The sequence below is a fragment of the Drosophila innubila genome (assembly GCF_004354385.1).
Source record: "Drosophila innubila isolate TH190305 chromosome 3L unlocalized genomic scaffold, UK_Dinn_1.0 0_D_3L, whole genome shotgun sequence".
In the NCBI taxonomy this organism is placed as follows: Eukaryota; Metazoa; Arthropoda; class Insecta; order Diptera; family Drosophilidae; genus Drosophila; species Drosophila innubila.
Window position 1 is genome coordinate 3,278,106 of NW_022995376.1, and position 20,448 is coordinate 3,298,553.

General features: G+C 34.3%; 3 protein-coding genes across 3 annotated transcripts; 1 reads left to right on the forward strand and 2 right to left on the reverse strand.

Annotated features, from left to right (window-relative positions):
- Positions 1-1,557: 1,557 nt before the first annotated feature.
- Positions 1,558-4,918, forward strand: LOC117786726 (myb-like protein P). Its single transcript, XM_034625083.1, has 4 exons — positions 1,558-2,041; positions 2,864-2,992; positions 4,296-4,730; positions 4,800-4,918. Exons 1-4 carry the CDS (start codon positions 1,558-1,560, stop codon positions 4,916-4,918), a joined length of 1,167 nt encoding a protein of 388 aa, XP_034480974.1.
- A 10,432-nt stretch (positions 4,919-15,350) lies between these two features.
- On the reverse strand, positions 15,351-16,628 carry LOC117786727 (odorant receptor 47b-like). Its single transcript, XM_034625084.1, has 3 exons — positions 16,111-16,628; positions 15,463-15,826; positions 15,351-15,404 (listed from the first exon to the last, which is right to left on the reverse strand). The coding sequence occupies exons 1-3, from the start codon at positions 16,626-16,628 to the stop codon at positions 15,351-15,353; spliced, it is 936 nt and encodes a 311-aa protein (XP_034480975.1).
- A 2,400-nt stretch (positions 16,629-19,028) lies between these two features.
- On the reverse strand, positions 19,029-20,107 carry LOC117788438 (odorant receptor 65a-like). The gene is made up of 3 exons (XM_034627210.1): positions 19,779-20,107; positions 19,141-19,504; positions 19,029-19,082 (listed from the first exon to the last, which is right to left on the reverse strand). Exons 1-3 carry the CDS (start codon positions 20,105-20,107, stop codon positions 19,029-19,031), a joined length of 747 nt encoding a protein of 248 aa, XP_034483101.1.
- Between the last annotated feature and the right edge of the window lie 341 nt (positions 20,108-20,448).

Below are 20,448 nucleotides of genomic sequence, written 5' to 3' on the forward strand. Positions count from 1 at the left end.
TAGGTTGGTTACGATATCTAGTAAAACAAAAAAGTTTTTCATACTAAGACTTAATATTGGACCGATCGGTCCTATGACAGATATATGATATAGTGGTCCGATTTGAACCAACTTTGGTCAGGATATATAAAACCAAGTTAAATGCATATTGTATTAGTTTGGTTAAGATTTCTCATTAAACAAAAAAGTTTTTCATACTAAAACCTAATTTTGACCCGATCGGTCCTATGACAGCTATATGATATAGTGGTCCGATTTGAACCAACTTTGGTCAGAATATATAAAACCAAGTTAAATGCATATTGTATCATTTTGGTTAAGATATCTCATAAAACCAAAAAGTTTTTCGTACTAAAACGTGATTTTCGACCGATGGAAAAATGTATTTATTCACTTAACAGGTAATATCTTCCGAACCCCTCAACCAAAATTTATGTTTCATATACCAAAAAACGCGAAATTGTACGTATTACAACATATTAAAATTTAACAAAAATCGTTAGAGCCGTTTTGTCAGAAATCGCCAAAATGTAAGCTAAAAAACTTTATTTCACCTGTAAAATGTTACCTGAGTACTTTAGAAAAAAAGTTTAAAGGTACGCCTAAAAGCCCTCAAACACACATTTCTAATGATATATAGAACATATCTGTAGCTTCTATGGTTTGGAAACTGTTGAGGTTTCAATTTTGGCGGGATTTAGCGTTTTCCCGCTAAACTAGCGGGAAATTGAAAAAGTCGTAGAACAAACATTTCTAGATTTTTGAAAAGGAATCAATCCCCATCATTGCATTTAAGCTTCTTTAGCGCTTTGATGCAAACAGACAAACAGACAAACAGACAAACAGACAAACAGACAAACAAACTGACTTTTCATTTCATTTTGAGAAGTCCACTAAAATTATCAAATTTATTTATCTTTTGAACCAGTTATCGGATTTGGGTGATTGAGGTATCAATCGACGCGTATTTTTAAGTAGAATTTTCTAAAAATAATAAATTTTACCAAAAAGCCCCAACGGCCCCATAAGCTGCAATTATCAAAATTTTTCCCCTCCCACTTACACCCCCGTATCTCATGACCCAGGTTGGTTAGAAAAAGTTTTAGTACGCTATTTTGTAAGTTAGAACTAAACCTGTCGATCGGTATATAACTCGATCTGATCGGACAGTCGGCGCAAATTTTCCAACTTAGCTGTATATATAGTTAGTCGCCTTTCGCACCCTTCGTGCTGCTTTCGTCACTAACGCGAACTGCCGTCCGCAGTGATTTAGCTAAAAATAAGATTTTTTTCTTTAAGGATACAAATCGATAGTTAATTTGTATAATGGAATTGATATTTTTTTAAAAACATAATCCTTATGGTTCCTGTTTCGATTGCACTAACATTTACCCTCTCTTCTTCTTTTTTTCTTTCGCTTAGTTATCGATTTGGAGCTTGGAGCCAAAGTGAGTGGGTTCAAAATGGAGTAGACAACTGGCAGTCAAAGGATTGTTAGCAGACAGTATCTCGAGCAATTGGGAAAACTCGGCCCCCGATTTTAGCCGGGACAACAGCATGCCATCAATTGCCAACATCAGCGTGAGCTCCAGCGCCAGGACAATGGTCAACATCCTGCCTGGTCAGGATGCGCGTCTTAGTTACATTGTAAATCAAGTCACATCCGCCTCCGTCTCCGTCTCATCCACATCCGCCTCCGTCTCCGCCTCTACATCATCCTCCTCCTCCTCATCTGCTTCTTCTTTGCCCACATTTAGTCCGCCGCGTATTGAGAGCTTGGTGGCAAGCTCAGCGGAGCAGGATTTGAGCAGCTTTGGGGATGTGACATTCGACATCTTCGATGACGATGACGATTTGTTTGGCTCGCCAATGGCCTTCGATGCCAGCGAGCAGGGTCTGTGGAACGGTCGCTTTGTGCCCCCGCCACCCCGTCCCCCCTTCTTTGTGGATGAGCCGGTGCTGAGCGATGGTTTAACCACATGTGATTTATGCTCCTGGGCCATGCCCACCAAGAGCACGTTCATGTTCGAGGGCACGATAGGTAAGTCACAACTCACAACTCACAGCTCACAACTCCAATTGTCAACAGTTTTTATACCCTGGGATCATTGAAATTGGGCAATAATGCCTGTGGCAGAATGTATGTAGCTGGCAGAAGTGGGCGTGGCAGGATCGACAGCCGAGTCGATTGAGCCATGTCCGTTTATCTGTCTGTCCGTCTGTCTGTCCGTCTGTCCGTCTGTCCGTCCGTCTGTCTGTCCGTCTGATCTCAGAGACCATAAGAGCTGGAGACTTCAAAATTGGTATGTAGGTTCCTGGATACCATAGGCAGATCATGTTTGTTTTTATTTTTGGATCAGACCACTATATCATATAGCGCCCATAGGAACGATAGATCGAAAATGAAGTTTTGGTATGAAAAAGTTTTTTGTTTGTTGAGATATCAGAATCAAACTGTTAGGATAACCATCTCGGCTGGTATTATACATCCTGACCAAATTTGCTTTAAATTGGTAAACTATATCATATAGCTGCAATATAGACGCTCAATCGAAAATTAAGTCTTAGTATGGAAAAGTTTTTTGTTTGTTGAGATATCAGAACCAAACTGATAGAATATGCATTTAAGTTGTAGTTATTTATCCTGACCTAAATTGGTACAGATCGGTTTTCTATATCATATAGCTGCCATAGGCACAATCAATCGAAAATCAACTTTTAATACAGAGTACCTGGGCAAAGGGTATCCTACTGTCGAGCGTGCTCGACTGTAGCCGCCCACTTGTTCTCCCTTAACTTGACAACACTTTTCTCATCACTCGCTCATCTCTTTCTCCCCCTTTCTCTGTCTTTTTTACTACAGAAAAAGCCACGGAATTGGGCTGGCCATTGACGTTGATCATTGTGTCCGTGTTGTCGGCGCTGCTCGGAGCAATCATCATGATTGCCGTAGTTCGCTGCCGGCGCAAAAAGAGCTCCAACAATCGCAATGGTGAGTACTCCAAATACTAAACACTCTAAGCACAGTGGTATCAATACGAAATAACCTAGGGTTCACCATTAAAGCAGTATGGAAATTCTCAAGATAATACCCATTATAAATGGGTATACCTTTCAAGCAGACATCGGAAAAAAGAGTTATTCATTTTTAATTATAACATTTTTATAAAAATAGAAAACTAACTTTTATTTTTGATTGTTGTAATAAAAGAAGAAAAAAGAATTTATATAATACAGGGATAGTAAATAATGAATATTTTGTTTTTTTTTTCAATTGAAAAATTCATTCACTTCTAGTAACTGTAAAAAAACGTATAATAAAACAACATTTTTTTTTTGGGTTATCTATACAACTTCACCATGATCTTAAGATTCATGATTTTTATTATTTTACTCATGAAATAATCATTATTTTTGAGCAATATATAAAACGCATAGAATTGTGATTAATTCTTGAGTTTTATAAATAAACTTATAATGATTACAGTTCCTGATTTAATAGGAAGTTGGAAATCAAAAATTAAAAATTACTTAAAATTTCTTTTATGAAAAAAAGTTAGTTTTTACTTTTAAGTTACAAAAAATCACTACATAATTCTACTTTTATAATTTTTATTTAAAAAATTATAACCACTAGAGCACCTGTTTGCAGCTATTTTAATAAAGTATAATTATTTTTCAAATGGACATTTCCCGAAAAAGGTCAGCCGGATAAAAACGGTACTTATAATTGATTAAAAAAGAGAACACAATTCTTAGCAAAACTATCTATCAGAAAAATATAAATATGTTTCTATACAAGTTCCTTATTTTCTCAGATTATAAGGAACTATTAAGTCTTGATAAGTTTATGAAATTTCTAAACATAATTTATTTACATTCAATCATTTTTTTACATAAGCTGCTTAAAAATAATATTTGTAGATAAAAGTCTACATTTTTTTTAAGACTTTATAGGAAATTTAAAGAAATAAATATAGTATATTTTGGCAGAGATTAAAGAGTGTCTCTTAGATAGTTTTTTTAATGCAACTTTCTTAGTCTTAAGTTGCTGCACATTGCAAGGTGCTTAAAAATAATATAAATAAAAGTCAACATTTTTTTTTTTGGAACTTTATAGGAAATTTAAAGAAATAAATATAGTATATTTTAGCAGAGATTACAGAGTTTGTCTTAGATAGTTTTTTTATGCAACTTTCTTAGTCTTAAGTTGCCACATTGCTGCAGCTGATTGCAGCTGAATATTGCACAGTTTACTGTATGCGTGCCACATCTCTTTCAACCTCTCGTTGCAGACACACATGTGCAGTGGTGGTCGCGCAACAAACGCGCCCACGGCAACGGGGCGGGTGGCACGGGGGGCAGCGGCGGTGCCCCCATCGCGGGCAACAGTGGTGCCCACAGTCACAACAACAACATCAGCAACAGCAACAACAACAACAACAATCATCTGAGACGCAGCAACATTTACACAGCGCACCCGGCGGACAGCATAAGAGGCTTGCAACCGCTTCCCTTGCCACAAGCGTTGCAACTGCCACTGCCGCCTACGCTGACGGCGACAGCAGCCTCAGCGCAACAGCAGCAACAGTTGCAGCAACAGCAGCAACAGCAACAACAACAGCCACCACATTATTTCCATCCATATCATCATCATCATCATCACGCAGCACATCATTATGAGGATGCCGCTTATGAGGAGCCCGAATATCATCAGCCGCAACAGTTGCCGCTGCCGTTGCCGCTGCCGTTGCAGTTGCAACATGGCAGCTGCAACAGCAACTCCATCTCGAACTGCAATTCGAATTCGAACTGCAATTCCATGTCGTCGGTCACGTCATCGCCAGCGCCCACAGAGGCAGCGACGCATTGGCCGCCACATGCCACAGGATGTGGCACCATGGTGGTCGCCAGCTGAGATGCTTGGTCGCGTCGACGTCAGCAGCGGCGTCGGCGTAGCCTGAGCAGCGGCTGGATTTGGCAGTGACATGTTGCACGACGGCAACAACAACATGCCACATGCCACATGCAACATGCGGCAGCAGCAACTCAAAAGCCGTTGTCTACTTTAAATGCGGCTCACAAATTCTGGTGCAGATCATAAAAAGGCTTACACATAACATTTTGTGAAGTATATATAAATATATATACATTTGTGAAGCAGTTCCTTCAGCAGGATACACAGTAGGGTGCTTCGATTTTGAAGGGTAAAAAAAAATTGAAAAATGTTAAGCCAAATTCAAAATCTACGCTCGATTCTAAGATGTTTTCTCTGAGAAAACATAGTTCTAAAATCAATTCCTGCCCTCCGCTTTTTGAATTGAAAAATATTTGTCATATATATTTTTTTTTTAAATTTTTAATATGTTATGATTAGAGAGTTTTAAATCATTTAATGACAAGATTGGTATTAAAACTCTTATTGGGAGCAACACTTAAAATTTTCATAGAATCGACGCATCAATTGTCCTTTAAATGGATTTTTTTTGTATATTTATTTTTATTATTAGCAAATCTTTAGTGTTTTTAGTCGTATCCAGTCAAGATTGGTATCAAAACTTTTGTTAAGAGCAGCACTTTCAAAGCTTCATAGCATCGAAAGACCAATTGTTCTTAAAACATAATTTTCAATCATGCAATTTCGAAAAACACAAAATTTTTGAACTCAAAAAGCGGCAACTAGCAATTTATCTAAGAACTATGGTTTCTTGGTGACAACATCTTAGAAATGACCTTAGTTAACGAATTTCTGTAACCATATTTTGTGAAAAAAAAATAGCTGAACCCTAATACACACTCTCTCTATGTATATGTGTGTGTGTGTGTGTGTGTGTGTGTATTTTGTGTCTGCAATTGGGAAAACCGAAACGAATTTAGTGTCACTTCCACTTCCGTTTTGCAAACTATCGAAAACCAAAAATCCCACAGACAGACAAAGTAAAAAGCAACATAAAGAGACTGACAAGGGAGAGTGAGAGAGTAGGGTAAAATAGAGAGAGAGAGAGAGAGAGAGAGAGAGAGAGGGAAGCATTTGCTCTTTACATGCCTGGCACGTTTTATCCTTTATTGCCGTTCGGCATTAGTACAGGGATTTTGTCAGATTAAAGCAAATAAAGAGCGTGCTTTTTGTTTTCGAGCTTGCAACTGGCAACTGACGGCTTTTTAAATCGTTCTAACGTTGTGTATGTGAGTGTGTGTGTGTGTGTATCTGTGTGTATGTTAACACTAAGCACATGACAAAGGGCATATAGTCATAGATATCAAAGCAAATGTAGTTGAACATGAAGTTTGAACATTGCAAATTGACAAACTAACAGGCATACAGTGTTACCTCCCTATGACAACTATGCCTTACAGTCACTTTATTGAATTTTATAGCTCATATATAGCAGTGTCAGGAATTTCGACAATTATGACTTTTCTATTAGTTTGTTAGACTTCAAAAGGTTTTTTGTTTTATCAAAATAATGTCAAATTTTCTCTGCATTTCATTTGATGCAATTACTTATTTGTAAACTTCCCAAATTTGAACATTCAACAGATATATATTATTTGAATCAAATTGTTTTTTATAAACCAAATGCAGTCGACTCAAAAATAATTTGATATCACATTTTAGGCAAATTATCACGGCATTTAACTTTTTATCGGTAAAAATAAGAACTAAAAATGACTTTCCGATTTTCAGTAAAAATTCCTTAATGATTCCCAAAGGTTTTCCTTACAGAATTCACTACGGAATGCGTTTAGATCTTTGCTACAAATTTCTTTAAAAAATTTGTTTGCTATCGCAATTCGTTAGCGTCTTTTATTTTGAATTTTAATTAATTTATTTTAATTTTGAATTTTACAAGTTATTATTATTTTATATTAAATATTGAGATTCTTTGGACTTAGCTATTTGAAAATTTAAAAATTATATATATGCGAATCTGTATAACGTCTAAACAAATGCTTGACACACTGTTAATCGCTTTGAACTTAAAAAGACAATTTCGCTTAAAGCCTTTGTTGTTCTATGTGTGTGTGTAAGGGAGAGAAAACAAGTGATAAAGAGAGAGAGAGAGAGAGAGAGAGTGTGTATTAACTGGTATCTGCCAGTATGTTCTCAGCTGCAAATGGCACAAAACTTTGTGGCTTTTCACTTCATTCCTTTTGTTTAGTAATTACAAAAGCAAATAGTTTCGATTGCCCTGGCAAAAGAGTAAAATAAAAAGAAATAGAAATAGAAATGCACAAAAAACAAAAAACAAAAAACCGAAAACCGAAAAACTTAAATCTCCAAATGAAAAGCTTTGCAAATATTGGCAATGTTCTTTGGGCCTTTTCAAAAGGAGACAACACTCCTCAAACTCCCCTTAAAAATATATATTCCCAGTTACAAAAAGTTGTAATATATATTTAAATAAACTTGCAACATGCTTAAATATTCATTCATTCATTCCCAACAACACTTTGAGGTTGCATAATCATAAACAATTCATGTCATGCATATCAAATAAGCTTAACAACAACTACAAAAAAAAACAACAAAGTACTTAACTCTCGCCATTGTAAATACACTGTAAATAAATTCGAGTTAGTTATTTGCAATTTGCTCCAATTAGCAATTAATTGCAAGAGCGTGCAACATAAAAAGTTGCCACAACTTAAGATTTAAATCAAAAACAAACAAAAAACAGCAAACTAAATGAAATAATAATAATTATTATTAAATGCTGGAACAACTGGCTAACGGTACATTCCTCTACAAAGTTCAAGTTTTTTGTTTAAGCAATAGTAAATAACTTATAAAAAAAAAAAACAACAACAACCAAAGACTAGTCATAATGTTGCTATGTACAAACTATTTAGTAGAAATCGTAATCAAATGAAATTAACTACAAAAAATTACACTTTACCAGTTAATATAATTCGATTAAACTCAATACTTTTACATTCGACTCTAATTTGAATGCATTTTAAATAGTTATAAAAAGAAAAGCGAGAAAAAAAACTACCATAAAGATAAACAAAAAAAACCAACTGCAATATTGTATTTTAAATATTTATTCATTAAATGCACACATTTCGCATCATAATAATAACAATTTACAATTACAATAATAATGTTAATGATAACGATAACTATAATGATAACACTAATGTTAATGTTAATGATAATTAGCAAGCATAATTAATAACTCAAAATGTCAACAGAAATTAAACAAATAGAACTGCTGCGAATTCAACTACTAAATGCAACTAAAAATGTTCCAATTTAGCTTAGCCCAACTAATTATGTGCAACAACAACAACTTGACAATTATAAATAATTATTTTCACAATAAATTCCATTAAATTGTGCAACAAACAAAACAAACAAAACAAAAAAACAAACAAGAAGTCGAGAAAAAAATACAAAACAAAACACATTGCAAAATGAATAATGAAACGAAACAAAATAAATACAAAAATGAAAATAAAAATGATATGATAATTCCTATAAATGCATTGTTTTAATTTCATTTCATTGGAAAAGCATTTAGCAAATTGCGGCAATAAATAAACCATTAACAGATTAAACAAATTCTCAACATATTCATTCTTTTTTATTATTTAATACTTTTGGTAAGTTGAAAAGCTTTATTGATGCAACTCACAGACGAATCCTTTTTATTATAAATTTTCAGATTGGATTAAAAGGTAATAGATATTTAAAATAAGAATTTAAAATGAAATTACTACCTTAAATTTTTATTTAAAAATGTAGCAAATATTTTGGCTATGTTAAAAAAATTTTACAAAATTATTTTGTTATTATTTGATCTTAATTAAGATACTTTTTATAAATTCTACTATCAAATAATAGTTTTTAGTGATAGTACTAACTCAAATTTTAATTTTAAAATGTGGCAAATATTTTTGCAACGGGAAAATAATTTTAAAAAATATTTATATTCTTAATAAAGACATTTTTTTATAATTTCCCGCTTCTGCATACAAAATTCAGCTCGATTATTCTTCAGATTGGCATGTTTTATATGGAAACTTGGCCTGTTTGAACCCGGAGCTGTCATAAACCTTATCTTGACTTTTGCGATTCCTCCATAAGCAAATGCATAAAAATGAAAAACGATTTAATTTCATTTTCATAAGCCAAAAATGCAAAGAAAAAATACAAAAATCCAAAAATCAAGAAAGATCTGAGTAAAAAGTGAAAGTTTGCGATCGCACATTGTTATAATTTTACTCAGGCAATGACAGACAGAGAGGAGAGAGAGAGAGAGAAGGGTGTAAGAGAGGAGAAGAGTGCAGCATATTTATTTAGGTTGCCCGGTCAAGATGGAATATTTATGCCATTTATGACACGAAAGTCCCTCGAAACGTGTGCCATGAATGTCTCTTTCTCTGTCTCTCTCACTCTCTGTCGCTCTTGCCACATTTTTGCATATTTGCAGCACGAAGTGAGGCACGAAAAAAGAGAGAAAAAAAAAAATCAGTTGGCCAGATAAAGCTAAGCCGAAAATAAAGCGCAGCCAACGACGTCGTAAAGGCAATCGAAAGCGAAAGATCTTGAAGACGATATGAACATATGGACACATGGACACACGGATTCTCGTCTTTCTTCTGGACCTCGGACCACTCTGTCTGTGGGTGGCAGCGGGCGGCAACCGATTTGCATATTGGAACGATTGAACCAGGTCCAAATCGACAACGGACAACCGACAACAATTGTATGTACGACAGCGCCCCAAAACACAACAACACACTCTTCGAAAGGATTGTCTGACAAAAATACAGAAAAATCCAGCAAAATAAGGAAAAAACTAGTCGGCCGGTGCTACAGTCGAGCATACTCGACTGTCGGAGACCCCGTACTTACTATGGCAAAAAAAAAAATTAAAATATATTTAGTTAACTCATATGCATATTCTATCATATTGGTTACAATGTCTCATAAAACAAAAAAGTTTTTCATACTAAGACTTGACTTTCGCCCGATCGGTCCTATGACAGCTATATGATATAGTGGTCCGATTTGAACCAACTTTGGACAGGATATATAAAACCAAGTCATATGCTTATTGTATCATTTTGGTTACAATATCTCATTAAACAAAAAAGTTTTTCATACTAAAACTTGATTTTCGACCGATTGTTCCTATGGGCGCTATATGATATAGTGGTCCGATTCAAAAAAGAAACAAACTTGACCTGCCTGCAATATAGAGGAATCTACATACGAAATTTGGTGCCACTAGCTTTTTAATTGTTCTTATAATTTGGATATGAAATTTTATTTTTCGATTTGTGGGCGATAAAGGGGGCGTGGCCGAATTTTGAAACAAACTTGATCCGCTTGCAATATAGAGGAAACTACATACCAAGTTTGGTGTCTCTATCTCTTATAGTCTCTGAGATCTAGGCGCTCATACAGACGGACAGACAGACGGACAGACGGACATTGCTATATTGACTCGGCTGTTGATGCTGTTCAAGTATTTATATACTTTATAGGGTCTGCCGCGCCACCTTCTTGTTAAAACAAACCCAATAGACCCCTGTACTTTTTTTTAGTACGGGGTCTAAAAAACTGAAAAAAGTGAGATCTGTTTTTCGTGTGGAGGCAGCGAAAATGTCATGCGGTTTTATGACTTCATTAGCGACAAGCGTCCAGGAATTTAATGGCCATTTCAGTCAGTTGTTGTTGCTGTTATTGCAGTTGCAGTTGACAAACAAATTTGTGGCACATTTTCGTGCATTTTCCAAGCGCTTGATGAGCAGCCAAACAAAACGAAAGTTAAGCAGAAAAAATAGAAAAAAAAAAAGCAAAACAAAATGCAGAAACTAATCAGAAGTTTTGGCCAAGCAATCGAAGAACCTGGTCGACATGTCACGAGCCATGGCAATCAGAGTGCTACCAGTTCATAATGATGATGATGACAATGATGATGATGATGATGATGTTGCATATGAGGTTGCCTTATAATGAAGTCGTGCATGCCACAAACGACAGATTTACTATGCTTCGATGATTAACTAAGCAACTCGCTCAACTGAAAAATAGTTGACACCTTTTTCTTTCTTTACCACGCGAATTGGTGCATATCACAAAATGAAAATAGAAATGCAACGAAAGATGCAGATAAAACAGACAAGAGTTCAGAAAAAATATAGAACATTCAATTTATGGCAATTTTAAAAAATATGTCAGAGTTCAAAAAATTTGAAAAGAGTTAAGAACAAAATATTATAAAGAAGTTAAGATAATTTCAGCAATATGTAAATAGAATATTACTAAAATTAAAGAAATTTCTAAATTTTTCAAACTAAATATTTCATTTAAATATGCTATAGCTAAATTTTACAATTTTTAAACCTTACAATATTTTTAGCAAAGAAAATATAGAATAAAGTCAAAAAACAAAATAAAAATACCATTTAATAATGGTGATTTTTTTTTATAATATAGAATAATGAAAAAAAAAAAATATATTGGAATAATTAAAATAAAATTCACTTTCAATCTCTTTGAAAATCTTGTAAATTATATTGTACTTAAAATTTAATCGTTCTTTAAGACTCATTTTAATCGAAAAGGTTAAGAAACACTCTTAAGTAAAATTATAAATAAAACAGTCTAAAAATTTTCAAAAACTCTTTTTGACTGAATGAAAATTGGTTTTTTAAGCCAAATTAAAAAGCTTTTAAATTATAATTGAATTTTTCTTGATATTTATAGACTTTTAAGAGTCATATTTTGGGGTTAATTAGATTTAGATATCTAGCACTTTAATTACTGAAAGCTTAAGCTCGATACGAGTACATTTGATTTATTGAGGCACAATTTGAGCTGTGGCAATATGTATATTTTGAGAAAACAAGACACAATGCTCGTAGATTGACGTTTACAGGCTTTCAATAACTTTCCATGGGATTCGGCAAGCCCACACTGAAAGAAAGAAAAGATACATTGTCGGATAAGAAGAGGTACAGAGAGCTCAACTGACATCGCTGACTTCTGACTTGAGGCTGACGATAATGTCGTCGTTGTTGATGCCGACAGGCGAATCATTGCCTATTCCCCATACCCATTCCCCATTCCCCATGCCATCGATTCTACGCCTCATCCCCTTGCCTGTGTTGCCACGATCGAATGCCACATGCATCATCATTATTATCATCATTGTCAGCTGCATGCAAGCGAAAAATCCAACTACTGCGCATGAATGAATCACTGAGGATCGTCATGGAACCAGGCAATGATCACGGGCACGCCGTCTAACGAGATCGCCAGAGGAGAAGAGGGAGGAGGAGACGGAGGGGGAGTGAGAGGAATGGCATCATGCAACGTCTAGCGAAAGTCGCGACAAAACTCTCATTGAGCTCCAGAGGCACAAGAGGCAAAATCCAAAGCAGGCCGTGTAGCTTCATAATGATGAATTAGGCTGCTGTCATGTCATGACAAAGGCGCTGCATCTGCATGCGATTGCCAGCACAGTGGGGCAAATATGCAAACACTTAGCTCATTTGATTTTTTGAACATTAAATTAAAGCATGTAAATTATGTAAATACTTCTATTTTGCTTTTTTAAAACAAAATATACATATAAATAAAAAAATTTATTTGTTATCAAATAAATTTAAATCAGTAATTTAAATTATATTATTTTTATAACTATTTAAAATTTAAATTAATGTTTAATTTAATTACATTTTATTATTACATTTGACCCAAGCACTACAGTGATTTTCTGTATTTAATGCGCTAATCACAATAAATAAATGCAATTAATCTAATTCATATTGGGGTCCATATGCTAAATATAAATTTTTATTTATTACCAAGATAAAATGTAAATAAATTAAAATTTGAAAATAAAAAAAATTATTTTAATTTAGTTTATTTTTTGACTTTAATTTTAAGAACATATATTCTTAAAATTAGAACTTGGTCTTATTTAAAATGTTCTTAAAATCAAGATGTGCTCTCTTAATTTAAGAATTTTAAGTTCTCGACGCATTTTTTAGAACAAAAATCTTAGTTCTGAGACGAAAATCTTGATTTTAGAACATTTTTTTTTTTATCAGTGTAGGCGAATTTATTTATCTACTATTAAAACTTCAAATTTTGTATATTTTATATCTTTTTTATTAAATTTATTTTGTATTTATATAGAAATAATCTTAGTGTGTTTCCAAATTTACTTCACATGCCGTTTGTAATGACATTTTAAATTATTGTTCGAGCTATAAATGTATTTGTAATTAATTATATTTAAACTTCATTTATTTTATTTTAGATTATATTTTTGTATTTCTCAGAAATAATTTTCCATTGTCCCTAAAATTAGCTAATTATTTATCAATGTTGTATATGTGTTTTATTATTTTTTGATTTATTTCAAAAGTCATTTGAGATAAAGTTAGTCTATTAAATTTAAAAAGTACTTAAATATTTTTGCTCACACTTTTATATCAGCTTCTGCCCACTGTGCGGCGCAGAAGCTGCGGTTGTGCTAAGTAAGTAAACACTGGCAAAATGCAATTGCAATTGCGAATATTCAAACGTAAGTAGGAAGTGCAGTTTTAAATGAGCAGCCAAAATACACAAAAAAAAAAAAAAAAAAAAAAACACAAAAATAGAAAAGGAGAAGGCAAACCCAAGAGAGATGCCTGTCTGACAAATCGTTTGCTGTTCGACTTAGCCATCGTTTACTGTCTGTTGTCTGCTGTCCGTTGTCTGGCTGGGATTGGTTTTGTCTGTTCCTAAGTGAAATTCGGTGTACAATATGCAATGGATTTCCTTCTGTTATATTTTTGTTGTTGAAGTTTTTGCTGTGGCACGTTAGACGATCCATGGTTGCATGCAAATTGTCAGAGAGAGAGAGAGAGAGAGTGTGCCTCCATTTGTGGACTGTGGTTTTGATCCGTTGGCGTTTTGCTAATTAATTGTGGCGACTTGTCGTTGGCAATTAGTTGTGGCATAAGCAGATGACATGTTGTGTCATGTGTCATGTGCTCTCGGTTGCTTGCAACAAATGAAGTTATTATCCATGCCACAGAACTTGCTGCTGCTGCTGCTTGGCCTTCTAGCTGCTCAGGTTAATTGCCAACAATAAGATTCAATCAAGCTAATGACGGAGCAGGCTGCACTAACCAACAAAACCAGCTTGCAACAGCTCCTCACTGTTGGTTTCATGTTGCATGCTCCACACAATTGCAATTTATGACTGACTTCAAGTTGCTGCAACTTGCTGCAAGTTCGGCTAAGCAGACCTTTCGGGGTCGCTTGCATAAAATGCAACCTCGTTGCAAAACTTTCTTCGAGCAGCCCCCAAATTATTGATAAACTGGAAAAGAACGCTTGAGTTCAGCTTGCGGAAGATTTGATGCTCTTTTAGATTTTATAGAACATGTAAAAGATTTTCTATAAATTATTTATAAAAAAAAAAAAAAAAATAAAAAAATGGTGATCTTACGTCAGTTTCTATTTTACAAAATATTAGCTATAACTTGCCTATATCTTTAAGCATCCTTTTTTAAAAATTAGCTTTAAATTCGACAAATACTAGCCAGTTTTGACAGTAGAAGAGTCGATAAGTTTCTCGTTTGCCGTTGTAAAATGTAGTTTTAAAAGCGTAAATAGTTTAGTTGCCATGGGGCTTCCACAGTGAACCCTCTGCCAATTGGTTCAGGGGGCAAGTTCAGGAGAAAGAGGATGAAATAAGTAGCTGGGATTACTTTATGAGCAGCGATTGAGTTGCTCAGGCGGAAATTAAATTAAGTTAGCTAAGTAGACCCAATAGTTGTTTTTTATTTAATTTTTTAATAAATATTTTATTGAACAATATTAACATCGAATAGGTGCTTTTTATTTTAGTGTCTCAGGTGTTATTACTATTTTACTAGGTGTCATTTAGGCACTTGTTAAGCTAGGCATAACATTTCTAAAGCTTTATTTATAAAATACAATTAAAAAATATTAGATATTCCAAACCATGATCAAAATGACATTTCACTTGAACTTTTTTTGGAATTCTCAAAATATCAAAGGGGGGACCCTATGATGATAAAAAAATTAAATTTTCTAAATAATTAAAATTTAAATGCAGATAGAATAAAGAGGCTAAACCATGATCAAAATGACATTCCGCTTTAAAATCGGACCAGATTTATCAGAGTTATGAATGTTTGAAGTTTGTCAAACCTTGACCTAGCAACTTTAAAAGCCATAATTTTTATCTAATTTGGCATGATTTTCTACAGAAAAAAAGCAAGATCTCAGAATCAAAATTAAAGTGTTGTTTTATGCTTATTATTTTATATATATATTCCTTGCAATTTAAGTTTTGCGTAGAAACTACTTAATCCAGGCTCTCCAGCAGTACCGTCAAAATGGTATAACATTGTTTGAGTATCTGATAAATATTGAATATAATGTAAATCTGATAAATACCAACAATAAGTAATACTTACGGACATATAACTGAAGAGATTAAAGGGCGGAAAAGGACTGGCGACCATGCTGAGTGGCAATTGTGCCCGTTGAATGACGAACATGACATCCCGCTGGACTTCCGGTTTGTAGGGTAACCATTCGTAGACCTCGTAGGCAGCGTGGGCTACTTTCTGTGAATGCTCGGTGACCATATCACCGGCAATGCACCAGTAGGATAGGTGCAAGAATGATAACACCATAAATATGACAAATCTGGCTGCCACCGAGGGTTCATGTCGGGCGACAAGGGACACGAATGTCGACAAGGAAATCATGAGAAAAGAGGCAATCATCTGCATTATCATTGGGGCATAGAAGACCCTATTGGTACGATCCACAAGACTGTAAATGGAAACCGAATGAGACATATCAATAAATAATTCTATTTGAATGATATAAAACGTATCAATATTTACAACTTTTTGGAGTGTCAAAATTTCAATCTGCATTTATTTTTTGAAAAACGTAAATCCAAACTTTTGATCGAGTTGGAGTTGATGGAAATCGATTTATTCAACTCGATAGATCGTCAAAAAAATCATCGAGTTGAAGTACTCGATAATCGATTAATTGAAAAGTTCAATTTTTTATGGAAAATGTAATAGAGTTATCAAATTAGTTCATACCTGAGAATTCTCTGATGAAATTCAACCGATCTGTAAAGTTCCCGACGAAAGAGTTCCTCGTTATTTCGACTCAGCTTGGTTAATCCTTGAAATTCCAGGCACAGAATCTTCAGATTGCAGCCGAGTTGAGTAAATATGTGAGAGGATAATAGTTCCATATACAGAATAGATATCATATTGTAGGTAAGCACTAAACATTGCCAGATATAACTGATAATGTGGGCCAATGGATGTCTCTCCGGATCGTGCCAGTTGAAAGGATGTATGCAGTGAAAAGGCAACTTATTTTTGGTCCAAACCGGCTGTGTCATGGCCAAGATTAGGAACATGGCAATGCCAATATGCCAACAAAGACCCAGAGTTGATTCAACCAGAAACATATAACGTTGTTGAGCATTTATTTCAGTTGCAGTTCGATCACATTTCAACTCTCGATGACACTTATCGATCTCATCGACAATTTCGTCCACGCTATCCGCACAAAAAAATAGATAATACCACTTAAAGATAAGGTACATGGTCTAAAAAAAATATAGAAGATAGAAATAACACTTACTAAAATTATTATATAGTATGACTTACTTTAAGGCATCAACAAAATTTTAACAATATTTTAAAAAAATTTTATAAATTTGTAATTTTTATAAATTAGAAATAAGTTTAATTTACAAACCCCAATGACCCATAAGAGATCCTGACCCAAATCGACTATATTATCCGAGGATTCCGGCAGCGCCCATAAGAGTGTACCAGAAAAAGCCGTGATATGAACCAAGATAAATATATGCCAAATGCGACGAAAAGACGAACGACGTTCGTCTTTATTTGGAAAGTTCCACAAAACTCTACTTATAAGGATGTTTAAATTTTCAATATAAATTGAGTTTTTTTTTCCTAATAGTTTTTTACATGAGCTGTAAGCGATTGTAGTAAACTGATGAGTGCTCTGGATGCTTGTGATATCGCAACACCTGCCAAAATTCAATGGCCTGTTGATAGAGGTGCCTCCAGCTCTTCTTCTTATAGTCACCCATTGAAACTGATTTGAATTTGACTGACAACGAAACATCTCAACACTTGCATTTATATGGAAGAGGTTTCAGGGTCGCATTGGTGTCAATCGATAAAGAATTAAATATTTATATTTAATTTTTATATTTATATCATAAAGCCAAGGTTAGAAAATACCAAGGTTAAAAAATACCAAGGTTAGAAAACACCAAGGTTAGTTTTTACGTTTCCATAGCAGCAGGAGCAGTGAGGAAATAGGTTTATAGTTTCTCATGTAATCATTATCTAGAGGGAGTTAAATTGGCCCTTTCGTAAGCCTAACATCTGTGGGTAATACTCAATACCTACATTATATTCAGCAGGTGTAACTGGAACCAAATCTATAATTAAATCCTGTGGCCAATAAAATGACCAAAAAAGTGTATAATGTTTTTGATAGAAAATATATAACAGGCAAAAAGAGGCGTGGCAGACCACCTAAAGTATACATATTCTTAATCAGGATCAACGGCCGAGTCAATTGATCCATGTCTGTCTGTCCGTCTGTCTGTTTGTATGAACAAAAGGATCTCGGAGACTATAAGAGGTAGAGCAACCAAATTTGGCACACAGATTTCTATATACAACAAGCTGATCAAATTTGTTTCGAATTTAAGCCACACCCCCTTCCGCCCCCGGAAATCGCAAAAGACCACCACACCCAAAGTTTTTAAGATAATACATTTTTTTATGGTAAAAAACGTTATCTATTAATATTATCTATAATATCACTAAACCGCAGCAAGATCGGACAAGTAGAACGGCAGTAATAGCTAACCAAAGTTAATAATAAAGTTATTATCTCAATACAATCACCTAAAAGTATGCAGTAGTTCTTATTAGGTAGCCATTTCTTTAAAGTACTTTAAAAATATATAAAAATAAGCCACGGGAATCCTATGGTCGGGATCTCGACTATAGCCTTTCCGACTAGTTTTAAATTGTTCTCAATTAATTTACTATGTTACGCCCTCAAAATGAGAACTACTATGGACTTTTCCAGCTGCTGTAAGACTCGATAATTGTTATGGCAATTGGCAACAACAACAATGCACATAGAAATAAATAGGAAAATAGAAAAATAATAGTGCAAGGTTCCAATTAGGCTACCAAAACACGATTTTCAGAAATGACATTTTCAATCTTGACAGAATCAATTTTAAAGCGTAAGTTTATAGTAAATTCCATGTAAGGAGTTGAAAAGTAATATTAAAATTTTCAATTTTCAATTGAAATCAAATCACGTCCCTAAAAAATAAAATTTGTAAATTAACAAAATTATACATAAATACAGAATTAATTAAAAGGCCAAATAATGATCAAAATGATATTCCGCTTTAAAATTGGCCCAGTTTTTACAATGTTATGATAGTTTGAATTTGGTCAAACTTCTGAGAAAGCAACTATGCAAGTCAAAATTTCTGTCACAAGCGATTTTTGTAAGCCAAGTTTTATTTATTATTATTGTAATCAATATTATCGGGGGTGCCACAGAAACCGAAAACAACCGAAAATCTCCCAAAAATGTATGAAGATTTTAAAGATTTTCGGTTGGTATCGTTATATAAGATTATATAAGAATATAAATCAAATAAATACAACTTAAGCCGGGGTCTTTTTTTTTCTATTTATACATATATTTCCATTTATTAGGTGTCAAATATAAATTACTTAAACCATGTTCTTTGATGGTATAATCTCAGTAATAGCTGTCTCATAGGATATTCCAAGTTTCCTGGAGGTGATGTTTGATTTCTAGGTGTCGTAATGAAAGTACTTAAACCAAAATTTTAGCCGTTACATAAAAACTATTTAAGCCAAGATCTTTAAAGGTTTTCCTTGCATTTGAAGTGTCGCTTAGAAACTACTTAATCCAGGCTCTCCAGCAGTACCGTCAAAATGGTATAACATTGTTTGAGTATCTGATAAATATTGAATATAATGTAAATCTGATAAATACCAACAATTAGTAATACTTACTGACATATAACTGAAGAGATTAAAGGGCGGAAAAGGACTGGCGACCATGCTGAGTGGCAATTGTGCCCGTTGAATGACGAACATGACATCCCGCTGGACTTCCGGTTTATAGGGTAACCATTCGTAGACCTCGTAGGCAGCGTGGGCTACTTTCTGTGAATGCTCGGTGACCATATCACCGGCAATGCACCAGTAGGATAGGTGCAAGAATGATAACACCATAAATATGACAAATCTGGCTGCCACCGAGGGTTCATGACGGGCGACAAGGGACACGAATGTCGACAAGGAAATCATGAGAAAAGAGGCAATCATCTGCATTATCATTGGGGCATAGAAGACTCTATTGGTACGATCAACAAGACTGTAAATGGAAACCGAATGAGACATATCATTTATCAATTTTTTCAATTTGATTACTATGATTGAAATCAAAATGAAACACTTAGGGCCGGCAATATGACAGTATACATTTGTTAAACAATACCGAACACCTTGACAGAGCACAAGTAAAACACGTAGATTAAGATTGTAATCATAATCATAATAAATGTAACATTTTTAAGTATATTCAACGCAAATTCAAAATTTAATATTCTCATAAAAAAATCTAATTGATTTATCAAACTTATACATACCTGATAATTCGCTGATGAAATTCAATCAATCTGTAAAGTTCCTGACGAAAGACTTGTTCGTTCTTGCGACTCAACTGGCATAAACTTTGAAGTTCCAGGCACAGGATCTTTAGATTGCAGCCGAGCTGAAGAAAGATGTGAACGCATAATGAATCTATATACAGAACACAAGTCAAATTGTAGGTGAGCACAAAACATTGCCAGATGTAAACGATAATGTAAGCCAATGGATGTTTCTCCGGATCGTGCCAGTTAAAAGGATATATGGCATGAAAGGGCAATTTTTGTTTGGTCCAAAGCGGCTGTGATAGGGCCAAACTATCGAACATGATACAGCCAATATGCCAAGCCATAAATAAAATTGATTCGAGCAGAAAGAGATAACGTTGTTGACCACGTATTTCAGTTGCAGTTCGATCACATTTCAACTCTCGATGACACTTATCGATCTCATCGACAATTTCGTCCACGCTATCCGCACAAAAGTAAAGAAAATGCCACTTGAAGGTCAAGTACAAAGTCTAGAAAAAGTATAGAAAATTTAAAAAAATATTTATTTTTTAATGAACTGTTTAATTTTTATATAGGCCCAAATAATTCAAAAAAGTTACATTGATACAAACCCCAATAATCCATAAGAGATCCTGACCCAAATCGACTATACTATCCG

Excerpts from the sequence above, each read along its gene's own strand:
- LOC117786726 (XM_034625083.1), top strand. The coding sequence starts at position 1,558 with ATGCCATCAATTGCCAACATCAGCGTGAGCTCCAGCGCCAGGACAATG. Across the intron at positions 2,993-4,295 it reads GAGCTCCAACAATCGCAATG|ACACACATGTGCAGTGGTGG; the intron begins GTGAGTACTCCA and ends CTCTCGTTGCAG. Across the intron at positions 4,731-4,799 it reads TCATCAGCCGCAACAGTTGC|ATTCGAATTCGAACTGCAAT; the intron begins CGCTGCCGTTGC and ends TCTCGAACTGCA.
- LOC117786727 (XM_034625084.1), bottom strand. The coding sequence starts at position 16,628 with ATGTACCTTATCTTTAAGTGGTATTATCTATTTTTTTGTGCGGATAGC. Across the intron at positions 15,827-16,110 it reads TTTCATCAGAGAATTCTCAG|TCTTGTGGATCGTACCAATA; the intron begins GTATGAACTAAT and ends TTCCATTTACAG. Across the intron at positions 15,405-15,462 it reads ATCTCTTCAGTTATATGTCC|ATACTCAAACAATGTTATAC; the intron begins GTAAGTATTACT and ends AATATTTATCAG.
- LOC117788438 (XM_034627210.1), bottom strand. The coding sequence starts at position 20,107 with ATGTTCGATAGTTTGGCCCTATCACAGCCGCTTTGGACCAAACAAAAA. Across the intron at positions 19,505-19,778 it reads TTTCATCAGCGAATTATCAG|TCTTGTTGATCGTACCAATA; the intron begins GTATGTATAAGT and ends TTCCATTTACAG. Across the intron at positions 19,083-19,140 it reads ATCTCTTCAGTTATATGTCA|ATACTCAAACAATGTTATAC; the intron begins GTAAGTATTACT and ends AATATTTATCAG.